The sequence below is a fragment of the Cajanus cajan genome, chromosome 6 (genome assembly GCF_000230855.2).
Source record: "Cajanus cajan strain Asha chromosome 6, NIPB_CcT2T_4, whole genome shotgun sequence".
Lineage (NCBI taxonomy): Eukaryota > Viridiplantae > Streptophyta > Magnoliopsida > Fabales > Fabaceae > Cajanus > Cajanus cajan.
In genome coordinates, this window is record NC_138522.1 from 60,089,917 (window position 1) to 60,108,483 (window position 18,567).

The 18,567-nt window shown below is 27.3% G+C and overlaps 1 protein-coding gene across 1 annotated transcript; it reads right to left on the minus strand.

The window, feature by feature from the left end:
- Positions 1–4,165: 4,165 nt before the first annotated feature.
- Positions 4,166–8,792, minus strand: LOC109798148 (GDSL esterase/lipase LTL1). Its single transcript, XM_020358384.3, has 5 exons — positions 8,479–8,792; positions 8,194–8,321; positions 6,785–7,027; positions 4,821–5,073; positions 4,166–4,656 (listed from the first exon to the last, which is right to left on the minus strand). The coding sequence occupies exons 1-5, from the start codon at positions 8,723–8,725 to the stop codon at positions 4,424–4,426; spliced, it is 1,104 nt and encodes a 367-aa protein (XP_020213973.1). The 5' UTR covers positions 8,726–8,792; the 3' UTR covers positions 4,166–4,423.
- Positions 8,793–18,567: the final 9,775 nt, after the last annotated feature.

Consider the following 18,567-nt stretch of genomic DNA (forward strand, 5'->3'; position numbering starts at 1 on the left):
TGTCACTTAGAATTTATACACAGCAAACAAGAAGGTATTAAGCGTAAGTGAATACATTTGACTAGAGGATTACAACAAAATAATATATATAAATAATAATAATTAATATTTTTATAATAACATATTGCAACATAAATGGCATCACTTCAAGTTCAATTGAGCTAAAGGACTTTTGGTAGTTTGTAGGATGTCAAATTATAGGTAAAAAAATATATAGCCATAATTAAGTAGTGTTTGTTGATAGAATCAAATTTCAACCAAAGTCTCCCTGCTTCCAGTTTAGTCTACAATACCATACATAATTAAAGGGGAAATTGATTAAAGGGGAAATTGAATATGGACAGATATAGAGAAAGATTAAATAAATAAAATGCCTTCAAAAATAAATTAAAAGTTTAATTCAATCTTATAAAATTAGTTTATAAAACTGAACATCTACAAATGATCTTATAATATGGTTCGATAGTAGGTAATTTGATAAGTCCATCAACAACATTTTGTTAGGTTAGGCTTTGATACCATCTTTAAAAAGTGAATTAAAAGTTTAATTCAATCTTACAAAATTGACTTTTAAGGTAATGATTTTTTTCATTTATATACATTATTATGATATCTTATTCTTAAACATGTGGGATCTCTAACAAATTTTCTTGTACTGAAAATTAGACATTTCAAGTATTAGTTTTGTATAACGATATTATTTCAAAACGATGTGAGATTTTCAACACACATCTTTTACATTGGACATCTCAAACTCAAAGTTTGCATGATTTTATTCTTAAATAATATGAGATATCCAACACACCTTTTTCACATTAAAGACCGGACATCTTAAATTTAAAGTTTGTGGGACTAGACATATATCTACAATACCATACGTAGTTATATGAGAAACCGAATTTGGGCAGATATAGAGGAAGATTAAATGAATAAAATGACACAGAAAGAACCTGTAACCGAGAAATAAACAGGTCTCTTTGGTATAGACAGGATTCCGTTCCAGATGACTACTCATTGAAGTTTTTCTGTTAAACTTTATTGTCACACTTGTATCTTGGTTGATTTAGAACTAAAACGTCAAACGGTCAATGTTATGCACTTTTGAGCTAAACAAGATATAAAGAAATAGCGAGGTGTTTGAACTAAATAAGGATTTGATTATGGGTGGGGTCGAAAATTTCAGCAGACATGTGCATGTAATCCACATAAGTAGGATGGTGTTCGGTCTCAGCTACCCTCCCTCGGCATCACTAGTTTTAGAACTCTTTCTTTAGGATGCTTCACTGCATGTGAGATTTTTCTAAATTGTTTACAGATTTTTATTTTAAGAATGTTAAATTGTTGTGATGGATATAAATGTTTTAGAATTTGTTTTTTAATAAAACATTCTTACGAAGTAGACAATTTTAATTCTATTCATGATAATATTTGTAACATGCTTTCTTTTATATATATTATTTTTATTTTTTATGTTACAAAGACTAATAAAGACTGAAAATAAAAACAAAAGAAATCAACTCGAGCTTTAGGAAACTGAACTCCAAGGAATCATCAGCACTCTACGCCTCAAGCAACCAAGGTGGAAATTGACGAAGCACAAGAACTTCCCATCAGTGGAGACACCCTTTTTAGCCCACTTAAATTAAGGGAGAAAGGTAGAGATGCAGGGAAGAGATGAATTTATTTGAATAAGGAGTGGGATAAAAAAAAAAGGAAAATTGTATTGACATATCATGAGTTCTTTTTAAATGACACACATCTCTTTTAATTTTTAAATGAATACTATAACTTTCTTTATTTATTTTTTTTATTTAAGTGACACATACAACTCCTTATATAAAACAATAACATTTGTGTTTCATTGAGTGAAAATAAATTATTAATGCAAATGTTAACAATTGAACAAAATTTAATTCCTTACTCAATTTTAGCTCTTAAAATATCATGCATGTTATAATTTAAAAAATATACCAACTTCAAAGAATGTTTTCAAGGAATGATCTAAGAAATTATTATTTTCAAAATTAAAAAATAATAATAAAATTTATATAAAAAAACATAACATTGTATGTAATTCAAAAATAAAAAAAATAAACATGTATATAATTGATAGAATATAAACTAATTCTTTTTTACATTATTTAAGAGAAATAGAAAATTTTAAAAATCAGAAGGATAGTCATGTTATTTAAATAGACTTCATGAGAGTTAAACATAATTTTTTCAAATGAAAAACACATTAAAAAAAAAGTTTGAGAAATAATAAGAACAAAAAAAAAATACAAAAAGTAAGGCCCTATAAAGAAAAATGTAATTGGGCCTTTACTATCTACCTTAATTACTTACAATTTAGGATCATTAATTTAAGTTAAAGAAAAGTAATTATATTACTTTTAGCTTTTAGAAAACATTTGAAAGCGTAAGATTTTTTAAAGGTTTAAATATAATTTTAATCTTTATAAAATAAATAAGATTTGATTGTGTTTTTTATAATTATTTTTTGGTTCATTTTCTATTTCTAAAATTTAGAAATGTTGTTTTAGTCTATATTATTATATAATTATTTATAATTACTAATTTATTTATTAAAAGGTTAAGTGATTAATTTTTATCAAGTGTTATTTATAAACATTAATGATATTTTATTAGTGTGTAACATTCCTAAATTTATTTATAGATCTTTAAAATAAATATTAATTATTTATTTTAAAATCATTTTTAGAGATAAAAATGGTTATTTTACATTTTAGAACGGTAAAAATCAAATAAAAATATTTTAGAGACTCCAAGATCGAAATTTACTTATTTTATAAGATCAAAAATATTTTATGAGGATGAAAAATAATGTTTATAGATTTTTTAAGAATGAAAAACAATTTTTTATAAAGATTAAAATTAAAATTCACTTATTTTATAAGTAGTAAAAACGTATTTAATTTTAAAAAAAATTATATATATATATATATATATATATATATATATAAACTTTAAGATGTTTTTCTTAAAAAACTAAAACAAACGTAACGTCCATATTACTAATCAATAATTCCATTAACTACTTTTGAAAATAAGACAAATTATTTTTTCACTTATGAACTTAAGCTATTCATGTTTTTTTAGATAAATAAGAGAATGGCTTGCGTGTAAAAACACGCATAGAGCATAGTTTATATGATATACATAATAAATATTTATATGATAAACACTTTTTCAACAAGCATTTAATTAAGTTATTTATCCGCACACGTTCTAAATTTAACTTTTGAAACTCGTATGCCAAGGTGCAAGAACTTTAGGTTCAAACAGGTTATCAAGTATAAGAAAGTTATTATTATTCTAAAGCTTATAACAAATATTAAAATAGTAAAGATATACTATTTTTTTTCAAGTGGGTTTAACCCAAAATAAAATTTGACATTTAGACACACATATGATATTCACTTTCTCCAAAATTAGTCAAGCTCATATGATTATCAAACTTGTGCCCATTTGTATTGAGCAGGGGTTAAGGATGTGATGATTTGATTCCATATATATATATATATAGTATTGATATGATCACTTGTATGACACTCTGGTAACTGTGTTCGATTGCTTTACCTGAACTTGAAGTTGACTAGACCAAAGCATATAAACCTAAAATATGCCTACATTTAACAAACTACATGAACTCTAAACATGGCTATGTAGTATAAATTTGGACATGACACAAGATATATACAGCAAAATAAAATATTATAAGACACGTAGACAATATATATATATATATATATATATATATATATATATAAAATACAATATGAATAAATGGGTGTTGTTATTCATAAATTATCTCACATGGTTGACCCAGACAATACAGGGGGTTGTTATTCCCATATTCTAAATATCTAAGTTCACATCCTTACTTTTTTCTTTTTTTTAAAACAAAAACTGAAACACATTTCCTTTATCTACCTGTTCCTTTATGTACCTGTACCTTAACATAATAAATAATGAAAAGAGTTTTCGTCAATGGGTGAAAAGATTTGCTGTGTAGTGCGAGTGAGAGGGAGAAAAGGATGAAAAAGAAGTTTTACTGGGGAAGGAATAGGAAAATTAATTAAAGGAAAACATGAGGTAAAAAAATCTTTTCAAAAATTAAAAAAGAGCATCACGAGGTGTGAAATTAGAGAAAAGGGGTGTGTAAATAACAATACCCAACAATACTGTCCATACATGGTCCACAAGTTACAATATCTAAAGTCAAACATTCATTGACACGCCATAGACTTTTGTTTTTCGTTTTTTTCCCTTCAAAGCAAAGCTTAAAGAAGAAAAAATATCTTACAAAATCCCGTGTTTCAAATAATTTGTAACAATATAGCTTAAACAATCAATATATAACACAAGATCTAGTGCATATATAATAAGAAAAATATAACAATTAGGTCGTTGAATCCAAATGCATAATGGTACTGAGATTCATCGGGTTCATGTATTTGGTGTCTCCAATCATGAACGTCTCCACAATCAATCTGTTTGCTCTCTCACTTGGATGGAAGGGGTCCCAAAATGCATATAAATCCCTGTTTGGGCAGAGGTTAGACGCCGGAGTGCAAAGTCCAATCCCATTGTAAGGCCCTTGTCCACAGCATGCAACTTTTGATGTCACAAAGCCTGCATGCAATGTCAAAATGGTAACTAATACAATTTCATTTAAAATTGAAAATACTAGTGGAATGTACGAACACGTTATTAATTACTTGGCAACCATAAAATTAAAAGATACGGTACAACCTTATCTAGTCGAGTAAAAGCAAAAGAGAGATTGTACTACATACCGTAAGCTTGAGGGTTACTAATGAAATCCATATTGGATTGGAAGGCATTTGCTGAAATAAAGATATTGGAACCAATTTGAGAGTTGAGTTGATTAACCAATTGGACAAGTTGAGGATTGAACAAGTCAGAAGCCCGTTGCAGATCCGCTGCACACTCCCCGTTTCTGCTATGCTGTGCTAACTCTGCAGGCACGCAACCTAAAGGTCCCGTTCCAGTCACCAAAACTCGTCTTGCTCCCAATTCATAAAGCCTCTGCAATGCACACCTATTAATACTCAACGTACGTAAAATAACACATCTTGGCGACTAATCCTCCCTATTTTTGAAACACTCAACATTTCTCTCCATAACTCTCTTTTCGTCATCAACCACCCATCTCTTCTCTCTTTCTATCTGTATCATGCTTACACTACATCTAAAAGTGTCAGAATTTCTTTTTTCCTAATAATAATTCTACATTTATAGTTCGTTGGCCCACATGTTCCTTAATAGGTCACTGTTTGTAAACTTTATCATGCATTACAAAAAATAAAAAAAATCTGGGTCATGCATTCTGAAGGAAGCCTACAAATCGGTAGAATGAATGTTCAATGCCTTCAGCAACCCGTCACGTCGCGCCATAACTCAACTTGCTTCACACTCGCACGCGTACATCATATCATAAAATATTTAATTCATATTCACACACACACCCACTATATATATATATATATTGGTTCGCGATTTCTAGAGTTATGATTAATGTCAATAATTAATAAGAGGTTTCATTTTTAAATTCAAGATTCAAAATTATTAAGACTACCTAGGTAAAACACCTACTACTATATAACTTTGAAAAAGTGTATTGGCCAAGTCTGGTCCAGCACTTTTTTTTTTCGAGAAAATTTATCAACGTGTCCTCTATCTGACAGATGTATTAGAGCATCTTTAAAGGGGTTGCTTATAAGCAACCTCCTGTACTACATCACTGTCAAATCAGCTCTGGCTCACTTTATGGGTTGCTTAAATTTTAGCAGAGTTGTTTCTCTAAAATTTAAGTAACCCATAAAGTGAGGCAGAACTGATTTAGTAACGATGTAACACAAGAAATTACTTATAAGCAACTTTAATTGCAGATGCTCTTTAAGAAATAACCCAAGAATCTCCGCGGCTACTACTACTATACTAGCTAGTAGCCTAGTACTACAAATGAATGCTGTCACTTACTACATGAACCTATTATCTGACAGAGGTATTAGATGCGCTGGTTTTAAAGAATATTATTACACTTTTAAAAATTATATTCTCAAGAATGATTATTGGTAAACTTATAAATGAAGGTGCATGTTTGGTGGGAGAGATTTATTTCTGTTGAAAACATTTTACTAAAATTCAAATAATAATTACCAAAAAAAAAAGTGTAGAAAAAGGAAGTTGGTACTCATTCGAAGATGACTATATCCAATATATAAAAAAAAACAACACATTCATTACTCATTCCTAACTATATGAATAAAGATTAAATAAAACATGAAAATGTTACTTTCTCAAAAATCAACAATGACTAAAAATATTAAAAATACATTTATCATGTGCATTACATACTTATACTAAAATACTAGTAATAAAATAAAAAGAAAATCCCCATGTAAAGTTTTTCTCTCATATTAAAGAGGAATATGGAAAATTTAAAGCAGCATTTTTTGGATATAGACTATTGCATATTAAATAGCATATGTAGTTGACAAAAAGAAAATAATTGAAGTTCAATGATGGGTGAACATGACTTATTGATCACAATCTATATATACATTGTTCAAATTATTATTCCTTGCCTAAGTTGTACCCTAATCTTTTCTGAATCGTTAATTGGTGATATGCATGACAAAGTTCGTACCATTAGCAAAAAGTAATGAGCCAAATTAAAAAGGGATAGTACTATAATAACAGCAAGAGAAAAGAAGTGAAGGATAGCAATGAATACCACAAGAATTTTGCGATACTCGGAAATAAGGTATACAACATAGTCTGGTAGTGCAAATTGGCGTGATCTTGCAGAGAATGGCACCAGGTAGTAGTTGTTAACAAAATCATTGCCACCTAAGGTTATGAGGACCAGTGCTTGGTTGATCAGTCGTTGAGTCTGCTCTACTCCAATTAGTGCACTCACCCTTTGTTGATACTGCTCAAAGTACTGTAATTGTCTGCTGATTCGGATTATGTTTATCTGCAAAGGTGGACATATATAGCATTTTAATGCTATCATTCAATACTAGACCGCTGCTAGTATCTATCAAACAGCTTAAAGGATTCATTGTTGGTCCTGCTCTTAATTAAATAGGAAAGTTTAAGATATATCACGAACATGCTTCAAAAAACTTCTTAATCAGTATTTATAAGAGAATAATATATATAAGATAATAAAATTAAAAAAATTAACTATATTTTTAGTCTCTAAATTATTGTTAATTCTTTTAGTTACTTAACAAATTTTATAGTTCCTGAAATTTTTTTATGCTAGGGACTGAATTGCTAAAATGTTCAAGAACTAAAAGTGAATATTGACAAAAGTTTAAAAATTATAAATAACAAAAAATTGTTCAGAAATTAAGAACAAAAATTTAAATATTAAAAATATGTTTAATTCTAAAATAAAAAAGTTTAAACTATTAAAGTTAGCCTAATTATAAAGAGATTGAAATAGTATTACAAAATCTCTCAAATCTTATTGGTGTCACTATAATTCTTATACATAAAAAAAAAATTATAAGTTAAAATTACTTTATATATCAAATAATATTTGTAAAGTCTCTCTCCTTTAATTTCTTGAAAGTTAATTTTAACTAATATTTGTTTGAATAATTAAATTTATCCATAAATGTTTTAATATAAAAAAAAGTAATAAATTACTCCATAAGTTAAAACTAATTTATATATAAATTAAAAAACATATTTTAGATAAACTAATATGGTAGGATTTATATTTTTTTTTGTAAAGATGAAAGAAGTTATGTAACTTATTTAACTTCAACTTTTGAAAAAAAAATATTTTATTTTTTCTTCTTATTTTTTTCTCCTATTTTATGAAAACTTTATGCAAACTTATCTTAATCTAATTTTAACTTATAAAAAAATTAATTTAATATATATTAGTTTGTAAGGTTTTGATTTTTCAACTCCTAATAACTTACAGTTGATGAGTTTTAAAGTTGCTAAACATTCTATTTCTTGTTATTTTCTTCTAACCAAGGGTTTATTGGGAAAAAAAATCATATGTTTAAAATAAAAATGTATAGCCAAATTAAACAAAAATAAATAGATAAATAAAACTTTCAGGGGTTAAATTAGGAAAAGTAACCATTCATAACTAGGGTAAAAAAAATGGTGGCTTACAAACTGAATTCCAGTGTCATTGAGAATTCCTATCCCAGCAGAAGCAAAATTGGCACCAACGAGTAGCCTCTCTCCATTTAGCTCAGGACTCAAATATGGCAATGTGGGTTCCGAGCCAATTCGCTCACCTACATGCACCACATTATTGACGCATAAGTATGTTGTATCATAACGAACAATAAATGTAGCTTAGGATAAATCACATTAAGAGTATATTCATATATATTAAAAGATTATGGAGTTGAAAGCTACTGAAACAAAGAATTAATTAATTGAGGACCCAACTGATAATGTCTGGAATATTGAGGCCATTGGAGAAACGACCAGTGGCTCTGTGAGTGGGATAGTCAATTCCATAAGGATACGAGTCGGCACGAGCAGTGGTGAGTAGGTAGTTATTGTTGCCATTGTCAACTAGCGAATCACCAAAAACAAAAAATGCTCGACCCTCAGCTTCTGGAACAACAACAACAAAGATAACCAAACATGCAAATATGCAACAATCAAAAACCCTTTGCTTCTTTTCGTCCATCTTAGTGTCTACTAAGGTAAATATGTAACCCTCACTAGATATATATCTGCCTATGAACAAGTAATGAGTTGGAGGACCTTTATATAGAACTCGTCACTGTATGATATTTGATGTGCCGAATTAAATAGCTTCTGCTACCACAAGCAGATGGAGATAACGCCCATAATTAAGAGAGGCCAATCAATACTATTTCGAATTCAATTCTATGTACCACACTTCATGTGCGTTTAATGCATCATGGCCGGCTTACAGCTAGACGTGCTTTTTCTAACTTTGAATTTTCATCGTTTTCTTATAATTAATTACCAACAAAGAATGAGATAAAAAGGGTGATTTGCAGGTCTTAATTCTTTAGGATAGGCTTTTGCTAAGCTTCAAAACACTTTGGTCGACCCTAGAATATTTAGATCTAAGATACTCTTCATTGGGATAAACATTCACCGAGAATTTCAAGCACATCTAATCAAATGTTGAGAGTAAATTATTTCAATCAAGCATATGTAAATCATTGTGTTAGTTAACTACCGGTTTAATCAAGACAAAATCTTAATGGTTAGACCTTGAGAACTATAAATATTTATAATAACTATAATTAGAAAGAGCCATGCTGGAATTTTTTAGAAAATACATTTAATGAATTCAAGATTTTAATACACCAAAAGGCAAATGTATAACTTTCTCTTAAGATTAAGAGGAGGTAATTTACGCTCTTTAAATATTTTAAACTTGAACTAGGTTTAGAGGAAGTCTTTCACACCGTAACACTTCAAAATTCATATAATATTTTTTATTTATTGCCTTTTACCTAAGTTTTTGTTTACCAACTATTTGAAAAAGGATGTCAATTAATTTTATTGGTAGTATGTGTGTGTGTATAACGGGTCAAAGTGCATAGTTGCCATTAAAGATATGTATAAGAAAGAGGAGGGGGGAATGGTACTTATGATTTGCATATCATGTAAACTTTCACGAGTTAAAAATGGAGTAAAACTGTAATCTACCACATTCAATCCTCTTCAATACTCTGTCTCTCTTGTTCCCAATTTTGCCAACCCAGTTAACCTGTATATGGATCTTAAAGGGGTCAATAAATAACAGTCCATGTGAGTCACGGGCCTTGTATCTCACCATAGATATATTAGAAGACTAATCCACCTAAGTGCAGGTTGGCAATTAATGGCCTTGTGCTCAAACAAGGATTAGGCCATAGGGCAAACTATGTAGAAGTGCCCCAAGTTATTATTAAACGACAAAAACAATACTTTCAAATATAAAACATTATAATTGTTATAGTTGTGGTCGTCCTCCTACATAATTATGACAACGGTTTGACATCGAGTATTCTGAGGGGATTGATTAAGAAAGATTTAGTATATCTTATTAAAAAATTTAAATAACTTAAAAATGAATTTTGAACGGTTTATGCGATTTTGATACAATTAATATGCTTTTAAAAATAAAATTTCCAAGTTTTATTTCCTTAACCATATGAGAATACCGAGCATTCACTAAAATGTATCCCATGGAACTAGTTAAAATTAACAAGCATACATGTGTAGATAATTATATGAAGCAGAACATAAGAACCGGTGGCAAAAGTGACATCAGCGAAATACTCGTAGCAAACTGCAACACACAAACAAATGGACCACAACAACAATAAATCGTAGTGGTAGTGCCAATGTCGTACAAGGAACTAGCTGAAACATAGCGCCATGACAGAACAAGGTTTGAAATCGCTGCAATATAATAAAACCCAAATTTAAATGCTTAAATGACAAATCATAGATTAGACAACAGTCAAAGCCCTATATTATAATTGTTTCATTATTCGATATCAAATAATTGATCATGTAATCATTAAAGGCGGTCTAGTTAGAGATTTGAAATAATAAGTTCATAACTTTAGGTCAGCTTTAATGTTATTATTATAATTTAATGAATAAAAACAAAATTGATTATATATGTTCTAGGAGTTGGGTTCAACCTAGTGTTTTTAGATTGATTTTTATTGATGTTAAAATAATATTTAATTAATAAAAATTATGTTTTACGAGTTTAAATTTATTTTTTCTATCAACTTTAAAATTTTGAATAAATTGTTTATTATTTTTTATCACTAATATTCTCAGTTTTATTGATGATAAATTAATCACAATTGTCAATAGATTTTCACAAGTTAAAAATCCAATAAGAAATTATCATTCTTCGTTAAATAGATATTCCAACAACTTACATGAGAAGATAATATTTTTTTTTCATTTTCTATACATACATATCTTAAAAATACTTTTTAAAATTAAAATAATAATAATAATCGTGTAGCTTTATTTTATAAAAGAGCATTTTTTTTTATATGAATATTGCTCTAAGGACGGGAAAGAAAGCATCGTGTTTTTTTTTTTTTATCAGCAAGAAATAAGCATCGTATTTGTCTATAATCAGATGTCGGTGTTTTGTGATAAAAACACAAATATGCATGTAGAGTAATGGATATTATTAGTTGGCACTGGTTCCTGATTGGTTGGTAGCCTTTCCTTGGAACCATTGTAGGGTGCAAAGAAAAAGACTTGGGTCATTAGGGAGTTGGAAAGAGTGCTGGTGTGTTTAATTGCGTTGGTTTAACTTGCACGTTTTCTCATTCATCTTTTAACGTAGTATATGTTGATCACTTAGAACAATTTTAATGAAAAATACTTAAATAATTTTTATAGGCAAAGAAATCGATTTTTTTTCTATTTAATCATGGCATCGTTACAAATTACATAGTATTTATTATGAAAAAAAATAGTAACTAATTTTTATTAAAAAAAAGTCATAAATATAAATATCATGAATATTCTCTTTTTGACATAGTTTATTTCATACACAATATTATATTATAGGATGATCACAAGTTTATACTAAAAAAAAAATAGGTAATAACATTTTTATTTCATGTACATTTTTTTATAATGAAACACAAGAAAGCTAATTCATCAATCAACCAACAGAATCACCATTTTATTAATGTTGTTAGTGTTTATATATTTCCTTTTAATTCATGAAAATTTGAATTTAATATTAGAGGGTTTGTAACTATTCACACCCAAGAGTAAAATTCTTTTAGTTAAACTATTACCATTTTATTAAGAAATGTAATGTTGAGGCATGCTTGATTTGTTAAAAATTGATATTGAAGATGAAAAATATATTTGTACCACATTAAACCCTAATTAATTAGATAAAAAAAATGACATGACAAAACCTTTATTTTTTTGTTATTCTATAAATCATCAAACAATTTTAATTTTGACCCAATTACAAAATACTAAAGAGATAAAAAAAAGTGTCACAATCATCGTTATTGTTGTACCACCATTATTGCTCTGTCCCTTATTACCATTACCATCATTGTCGTCGCCTATTACTATTGTTGTTTGTTATACCAATGTCACCGACCACTGTCACTAAGAATGGTAATGGGGCAGAATGAATACAGATTTCTCTACATTTATTCATGTTCTCGTTCCTGTACTCTATATCCATTCTCGTTTTCATATCCGACGGATATGAAATTTGTGTCCTATTCTCATGTCAATCGGGTATTGAGTATAGTAGTATATCGTATTTGTCTTATACCTATCCAAAAATTAATTAAATATTATATTTTGATAAAAAATATAAAAAAAAAATTAACATAAAATAATTATAAAATTACATTAATTAAAATTTACTTGACATAAATTAAAAATAGAATAAAATATTACATAAATTTTAAGTAAATTATAAAAAATATATATAAATTTTAAATAGATACAAATGTACTTGTTATCTCTAATCATCACCACTTCACCCGTTGCCACTAGTATCATTGACTACTATCATCATCACTCTCCACAACCATGTCTCTAACACCATTATTATTATTATTATTATTATTATTATTATTATTATTATTATTATTATTATTATTTAATATTATTTTGTTTATGTAATTTATTATTTGTCAAATAATGTATAAAATAACCGGTTGTGCAATAAGTTAAAAATTTGTTATGCGATGTTCCATTTGTGTTATATCTTAGTATTTATCAGATCTATCCTAAAACGGGTTTGAAATCTTGGAACATATTTGATAAGAAAAAACACGTATTCATTAAAGTTTTTATTTATTGTTTTCATCTTTTGTTTTAATGAATGAAAAATTGCATTCTCAAATCATTTCCAAACATTCTACTAGTGTATTAGTTTGTTTCAAGAATATGTTAGAGTGACACATATCAATTATCACTCACGACCATTTAGGTACATTTAAAGAAAATTATTACATAGACATGAAGACTCAAAAACCCATGCAATCAACTTTCGAATATACACTATGCTCCTCTTAAGTCGTAGTGTATAATTGTGAATTGAGATATAAAAATATGCCATGAAATAATTTTAAAAATAGAAGAAAAAAATATTGTAGTTGATTTATTTTTTCATTTCAATAAAAGTTTGAATTAAACACAAGTTATAGCTATACCCAAAACTTAGTCACTATTATTAGAAGATACGTTTTGGCAGTGATAATCAAAGCTCATTTGGATCTTCTAAATTTTTCCACAACGACATCCAAATGATTACAATCTTTGGTTTTCATTTCCAATGTGGTTTCCAGTCCTTCTCCTCTTTTTTGTTTTCAATTATATAAAAATATTATTTGACGAGTAACATAGTTCATTTAATTTAATGGATTTTTAAAATATAATTAATGTAATATTTTCATAACAAATTATGATTAATGTAAATACTAAAATTATTAAACTTCTCATGGCATTTGAAATTGATGATTAATATGTATAATTTTTGCTCTTTGAAAAAAAAGTTGAGTTTGCTTACATTTTAAATTTTAAATATAATTTTAATGAAAATTTTGATAAATTATTAAGATAAATGATATTTTGAAACATAAAATATTTTTTATAAAATATGATACTTAATATATGCATATGAATTTTTATTTTTATAAATAATTTTCCGTGATATCTGTGTCTGGCTCCCCTATTGTGTGAGATGATAAAGAACAAATATAAAGATAAATAAAAAATAAAGAGTATCGCAAACATGTGAAAAGACGGGAGAAAAAATATTAGGTTAAATACCTCTCTTTTGGTCCCTTACAATATTTTTTTGTTTCAATTTAGTCCCACTTTAATTTTAGGTCTCAATTTGGTTCCCAATAATTTAAATCGTTCCAATTTGGGACTTTTGTCTAAATGATTTAAACGGAGTTAACTGGTAGCCACGTGGATGTCAGGTGGATGCCACGTAGGGGATCCAAAAATACTTGAATACACCTGGAACCAGAACGGCCCGTTCTGGTTACACTATTGGTATGTAAAATTTGCACCTGGAACGGACCATTCCAGGTCCAAAATTAACACACCAATAGTGTAACCAGAACGGGCCGTTCTGGTCCAGAATTTCGTGCGCAAAAAAATTAAAATACAAAGCATTTCAAACACTAGATTTGGTAATATTGTTAATGAGGATTAATAACTTCAATTGCTAAACATTTGGGCTATACAGTATATCATTAACGGTGATGTAGTGTATCACTAAGGACAATGATAACAAATTTTATTTCATTGTTAGTCAAACTGGAGTGAACCACTTACTACCAAATTGACACTATACAGTCAAGGATAAAACGAAACAGTGTTTTTCCTTGAAGTCATTGACGATGTACCTCAACAATAACAACCTGTTATTGAGGAGGTACCCCTAAACCCTGAATTTTATTTTCAATTTTTGAAATACATTGCGGCATTTTAGTCAACATTTTGAATTGGATAAATTCAAATAAAAAAAATATTTTGGAAGGTCTTATCTTATTTGATTTTTTTTAGTTTTATTCATAAATGAATATTAATTTATTGTATTTTTTATTTATTATATATTTATTAATATAGATATAATATAAAAAATATAATAAAAAGCATGGCGTTCTGTAACGGACCGTTCTGAACGTTCTAAAAGCGGAACGACCCGTTCTAGAAGCAGCACGGGCCGTTCTGGTTTCAGAACGGGCCGTTCTGGTTTCAGAATGGGCCGTTCAGGTTTCAGGTTTTTTCCGGAATTTTGGTGTCCACGTGCACATCCACGTGGCATCCACGTAGATGTCACGTGGCCAACAGTTAACTCTGTTTAAATCATTTGAACGAAAGTCCCAAAGTGCACTAATTTAAGTTATTGGGGACCAAATTGAGATAAAAAAATTAAAGTAGGACTAAATTGAAACAAAAAAACATTGTAAGGGACCAAAAGAGGTATTTAACCAAAATACTATAAAGAAATAAAGAACATATAAAGAGAAAATCGGAAAGTTAAAAAATAGAAAAAAAATATGAAGAGAGAAAACAATAAAAAATTTCGTGATCAACCGCTAATTTGGACAAGTATACGATCGAATTAAAAATCATAATGAAAAAATAATTATAAAATAATTAAAATATGAAAATTTTAAAATCAAAGTTAAAAGAATAATAAAAAATTAAAATTAAATTATAAAAAACAAATAATATTTTAAATATTTTTTTTATAGAAGACGATGAAGAACAAATAAAGTTACTTAATTCCATTTAAGGAGAGCTAAAGGAAGGATGAAAAAGTTTATGTCAAACTACTACATCCCTATAAACAGATTTCAGTGGGCCAAAGGAAAATAAAAATCAGTCCTAAGTTCTTTGGTCCCTACAAAATTCTGGATTGTGAAATTGAACTTCTAGCTCAGTCCAAAGGGCATAATGTTTTCCATATTTCACAACTTAAAAAACATGTAAAAAATGCAGTAACTTCCAATAAACTTCCATACAAAGGTGATAATGCTTTTGTTGAAAAGGAGCATGAAATTATAATGCATTGGATGACAGCAAAAAGAAATGGTATTCAAGTGACTAAGATACTTGTTAAGTGGAAGCACATGAAAATTTTATTATGATTTGAAGAAGTTTCCATTATTTCATCCTCGAGGACAAGGATACTTTTAAGGGAAGAACATTGTTATGAAATAATTGAATAAGATGCTAACAGCAGTAGTTAGTTAAGGGTGTTAAGTTGTTATTTTAGAAGTTAGTAAGTATTAGAGAATCCTATAAATAAGAAGTTGTTGTTAGAATTCTATAAAAGAAAAACTTGTAAACTCTCTATATTCTTCTCCCTCTTATCAATGAGAACTTTAGACTCTTTCTTCCTCAAAATTATAAGTTTTAATTAGTTATTCGTGTTCTTATAGTATCTATAACTATTTTTTTGCATAACAAATAATCAAATTCTTAGCTCAAAGCATCTCCAATGGGGTTGTTTATAAGCAACCCCCATTGCAGATGCTCTCATTTGGATCTTTTAAGTTTTTTCACAAAACAACCAAATGATTACAATCTTTGGTTTTCATTTCCAATGTGGTTTACAGTTTCTCTACTAATAATGTGTTTGTGCATTTCATTGCAAAATTCCTATTTCTCTACTAATAATTTTTAATTCTTTTTTAAAAATATTTTAATATCTCTTATGTATTAATAATATTCTTCTTTATTAATATTTCATTTTTATCATCATTTAGTACTATCCTAAAGAGTACAGATAATTTACATTTACGATACTTAATTATCTTTTTTTTAATATTAATTTAATTATAAATAATTTGATAATTAAAAATTATTTATTAATATTCTCTAAATAACGGTAATACTAAATAACAGATCAACAATTTGAAGTTTGAAATTACTAACAAATATTTTTTCTATTTAATCACTTAATATTCTATTTTTTTGTGTTGTCTTTATTTTTTCATTTTGACATTATTTGTGGGATCTAAATGTATTTTTAATATTAAGTGTACGATTTCAAACATGTCATTAAATAAATTTTACGCATCCAACTTAATATTAAATTCAACTAGTTATGTCAAATTTGATTTTAGAGTGACAGTAATGTCACTCCTCCTCCTTGTTTTCGATTATATAAAAATATTTTTTTTAATAAATACTTTTGATCATTATTATTTGATGAGTAACATAGTTTATTTAATTTAATGGATTTTTAGAATATATTTAATGTAATATTTTTATAAAAAATTGTGATTAATGTAAATACTAAAATTATTAACTTCTCGTGACATTTAAAATTGATGATTAATATTTATAATTTTGTCTATTTGAAAAGAAAGTTGAATTTGCCTTCATTTTAAATTTTAAATATAATTTTAATAAAATTTTGATAATTTATTAAGATAATTGATATTTTAAAACAAATATTTTTTTTTATGAAATATGATACTTAATATATGCATATGAATTTTTATTTTATATCTGTGTCTATCTCCTCCTATTATGTGAGATGATAAAAAACAAATAAAGATAAATAATGAACAAAAAGAGTATCAAGGACATGTGAAAAGATGGGAGAGAAAATACTATAGAGAAAAAAAAAAAGATAAATGAAAAGAATACATGAAGAGAAAATGGGAAAGTTAAAAAATAGAAAAAACATGAAGAGAGAAAAGAATGAAAATTTTTGTAATCAATCACCAGTTTTGACAAGTATACCATGGAATTAAAATTCATAATGAAAAAATAATTATAAAATAATTAAAATATAAAAGTTTTAAAATCAAAGTTAAAAGAATAATAAAAAATAAAAAAATATTTTAATTTTTTTTATAGAAGGCAACGAAGAACAAATGTATGAATACATCATTACATGTCAACAATATATAAGATATCTTTAATGGAAACAACTCATTTAAGTTGTTTCATGCATTGAAAAATGAAAAATTTGGTTCTTAGTGTGTCATGTCAGCATTAAGTAACTCAAACACAAATTTACTTCAATGGTAAAATTTTTTAAGAAATTCAACTTTTAGAAATTTTTTTTCTTCTAATCATTTATGAATCAAATTTAAATTTTTTATTAAAAAAAATAATTGTACTACAATGAAAGAAAATAAATTACGATAAAAAATACACAATAAGTAGATATTAAAAATAAAATAAATCAATAATAAATATATAAACATTATACGAAATTAATTTTTATCATTATTGTTTTCAAAACATTTCCAAATATGTTCAATAAGAAACGGTTGCTTCAGAAAACAATTCTCTTTCTTCTTTAAGCAATTCATGTTGTCATATCAGAGTCCTCCAATAATAATAAAGTGGGACTTCATTAGAGTTGCTCTAATAAAAATAGTGAACGTTGTATTATTGTTAGCCAATACAAGTTTGTAAGTGTGAGAAAACGAAGATCCAAAATGATATCATATGTGTGTAATATTATGCTACGATGAATTTATCTGGCAGCACCGGTCGAGGAATGGACCTTTCTCAAGGTTTCGACACCTGCTTTGGACAAGTCAACTAAAGGTGAAATAATTGGAAAATAGCTCAAATTTTGTTTGAATTAAAAACACAAAGTTAAAATAATAACTGAAAATATAATTTTAAAATTAAAAGATAAAAAAATAAATAAAAACTGTTTTTTAGAATTTATTTTAAGAAGTTGAGAAAGGTCAGATGTTTCCTTAAGGTGACAATACAAAAATTAACCAACATTGAATTGTTATCGATTGGTACGGATTTGAAAGATAATTTAATTCAACAAAATTATTCTTTTGAGGGAACTTTCATTAGTAGAATCAAATCCATTGGTAAATAATCTTATCAATATTTTATTTTATTACATCTTAAAAAGAGGAAAATCAATGTGCTAAATTAATTGGTTAAACGAGATTTTTCTTGTTCAGATTTTTTATAACATGAAAGACTTGTTCTACACAGTTAAGTTTTATTCCTTTCATCATGAATGTAACTTTT

Coding starts and splice junctions, on each gene's coding strand:
- LOC109798148 (XM_020358384.3), bottom strand. CDS start 8,725: ATGGACGAAAAGAAGCAAAGGGTTTTTGATTGTTGCATATTTGCATGT. Junction 8,322..8,478: donor CAATATTCCAGACATTATCA/GTTGGGTCCTCA, acceptor TGGTGCATGTAG/GTGAGCGAATTGGCTCGGAA. Junction 4,657..4,820: donor TAGTAACCCTCAAGCTTACG/GTATGTAGTACA, acceptor CATTGCATGCAG/GCTTTGTGACATCAAAAGTT.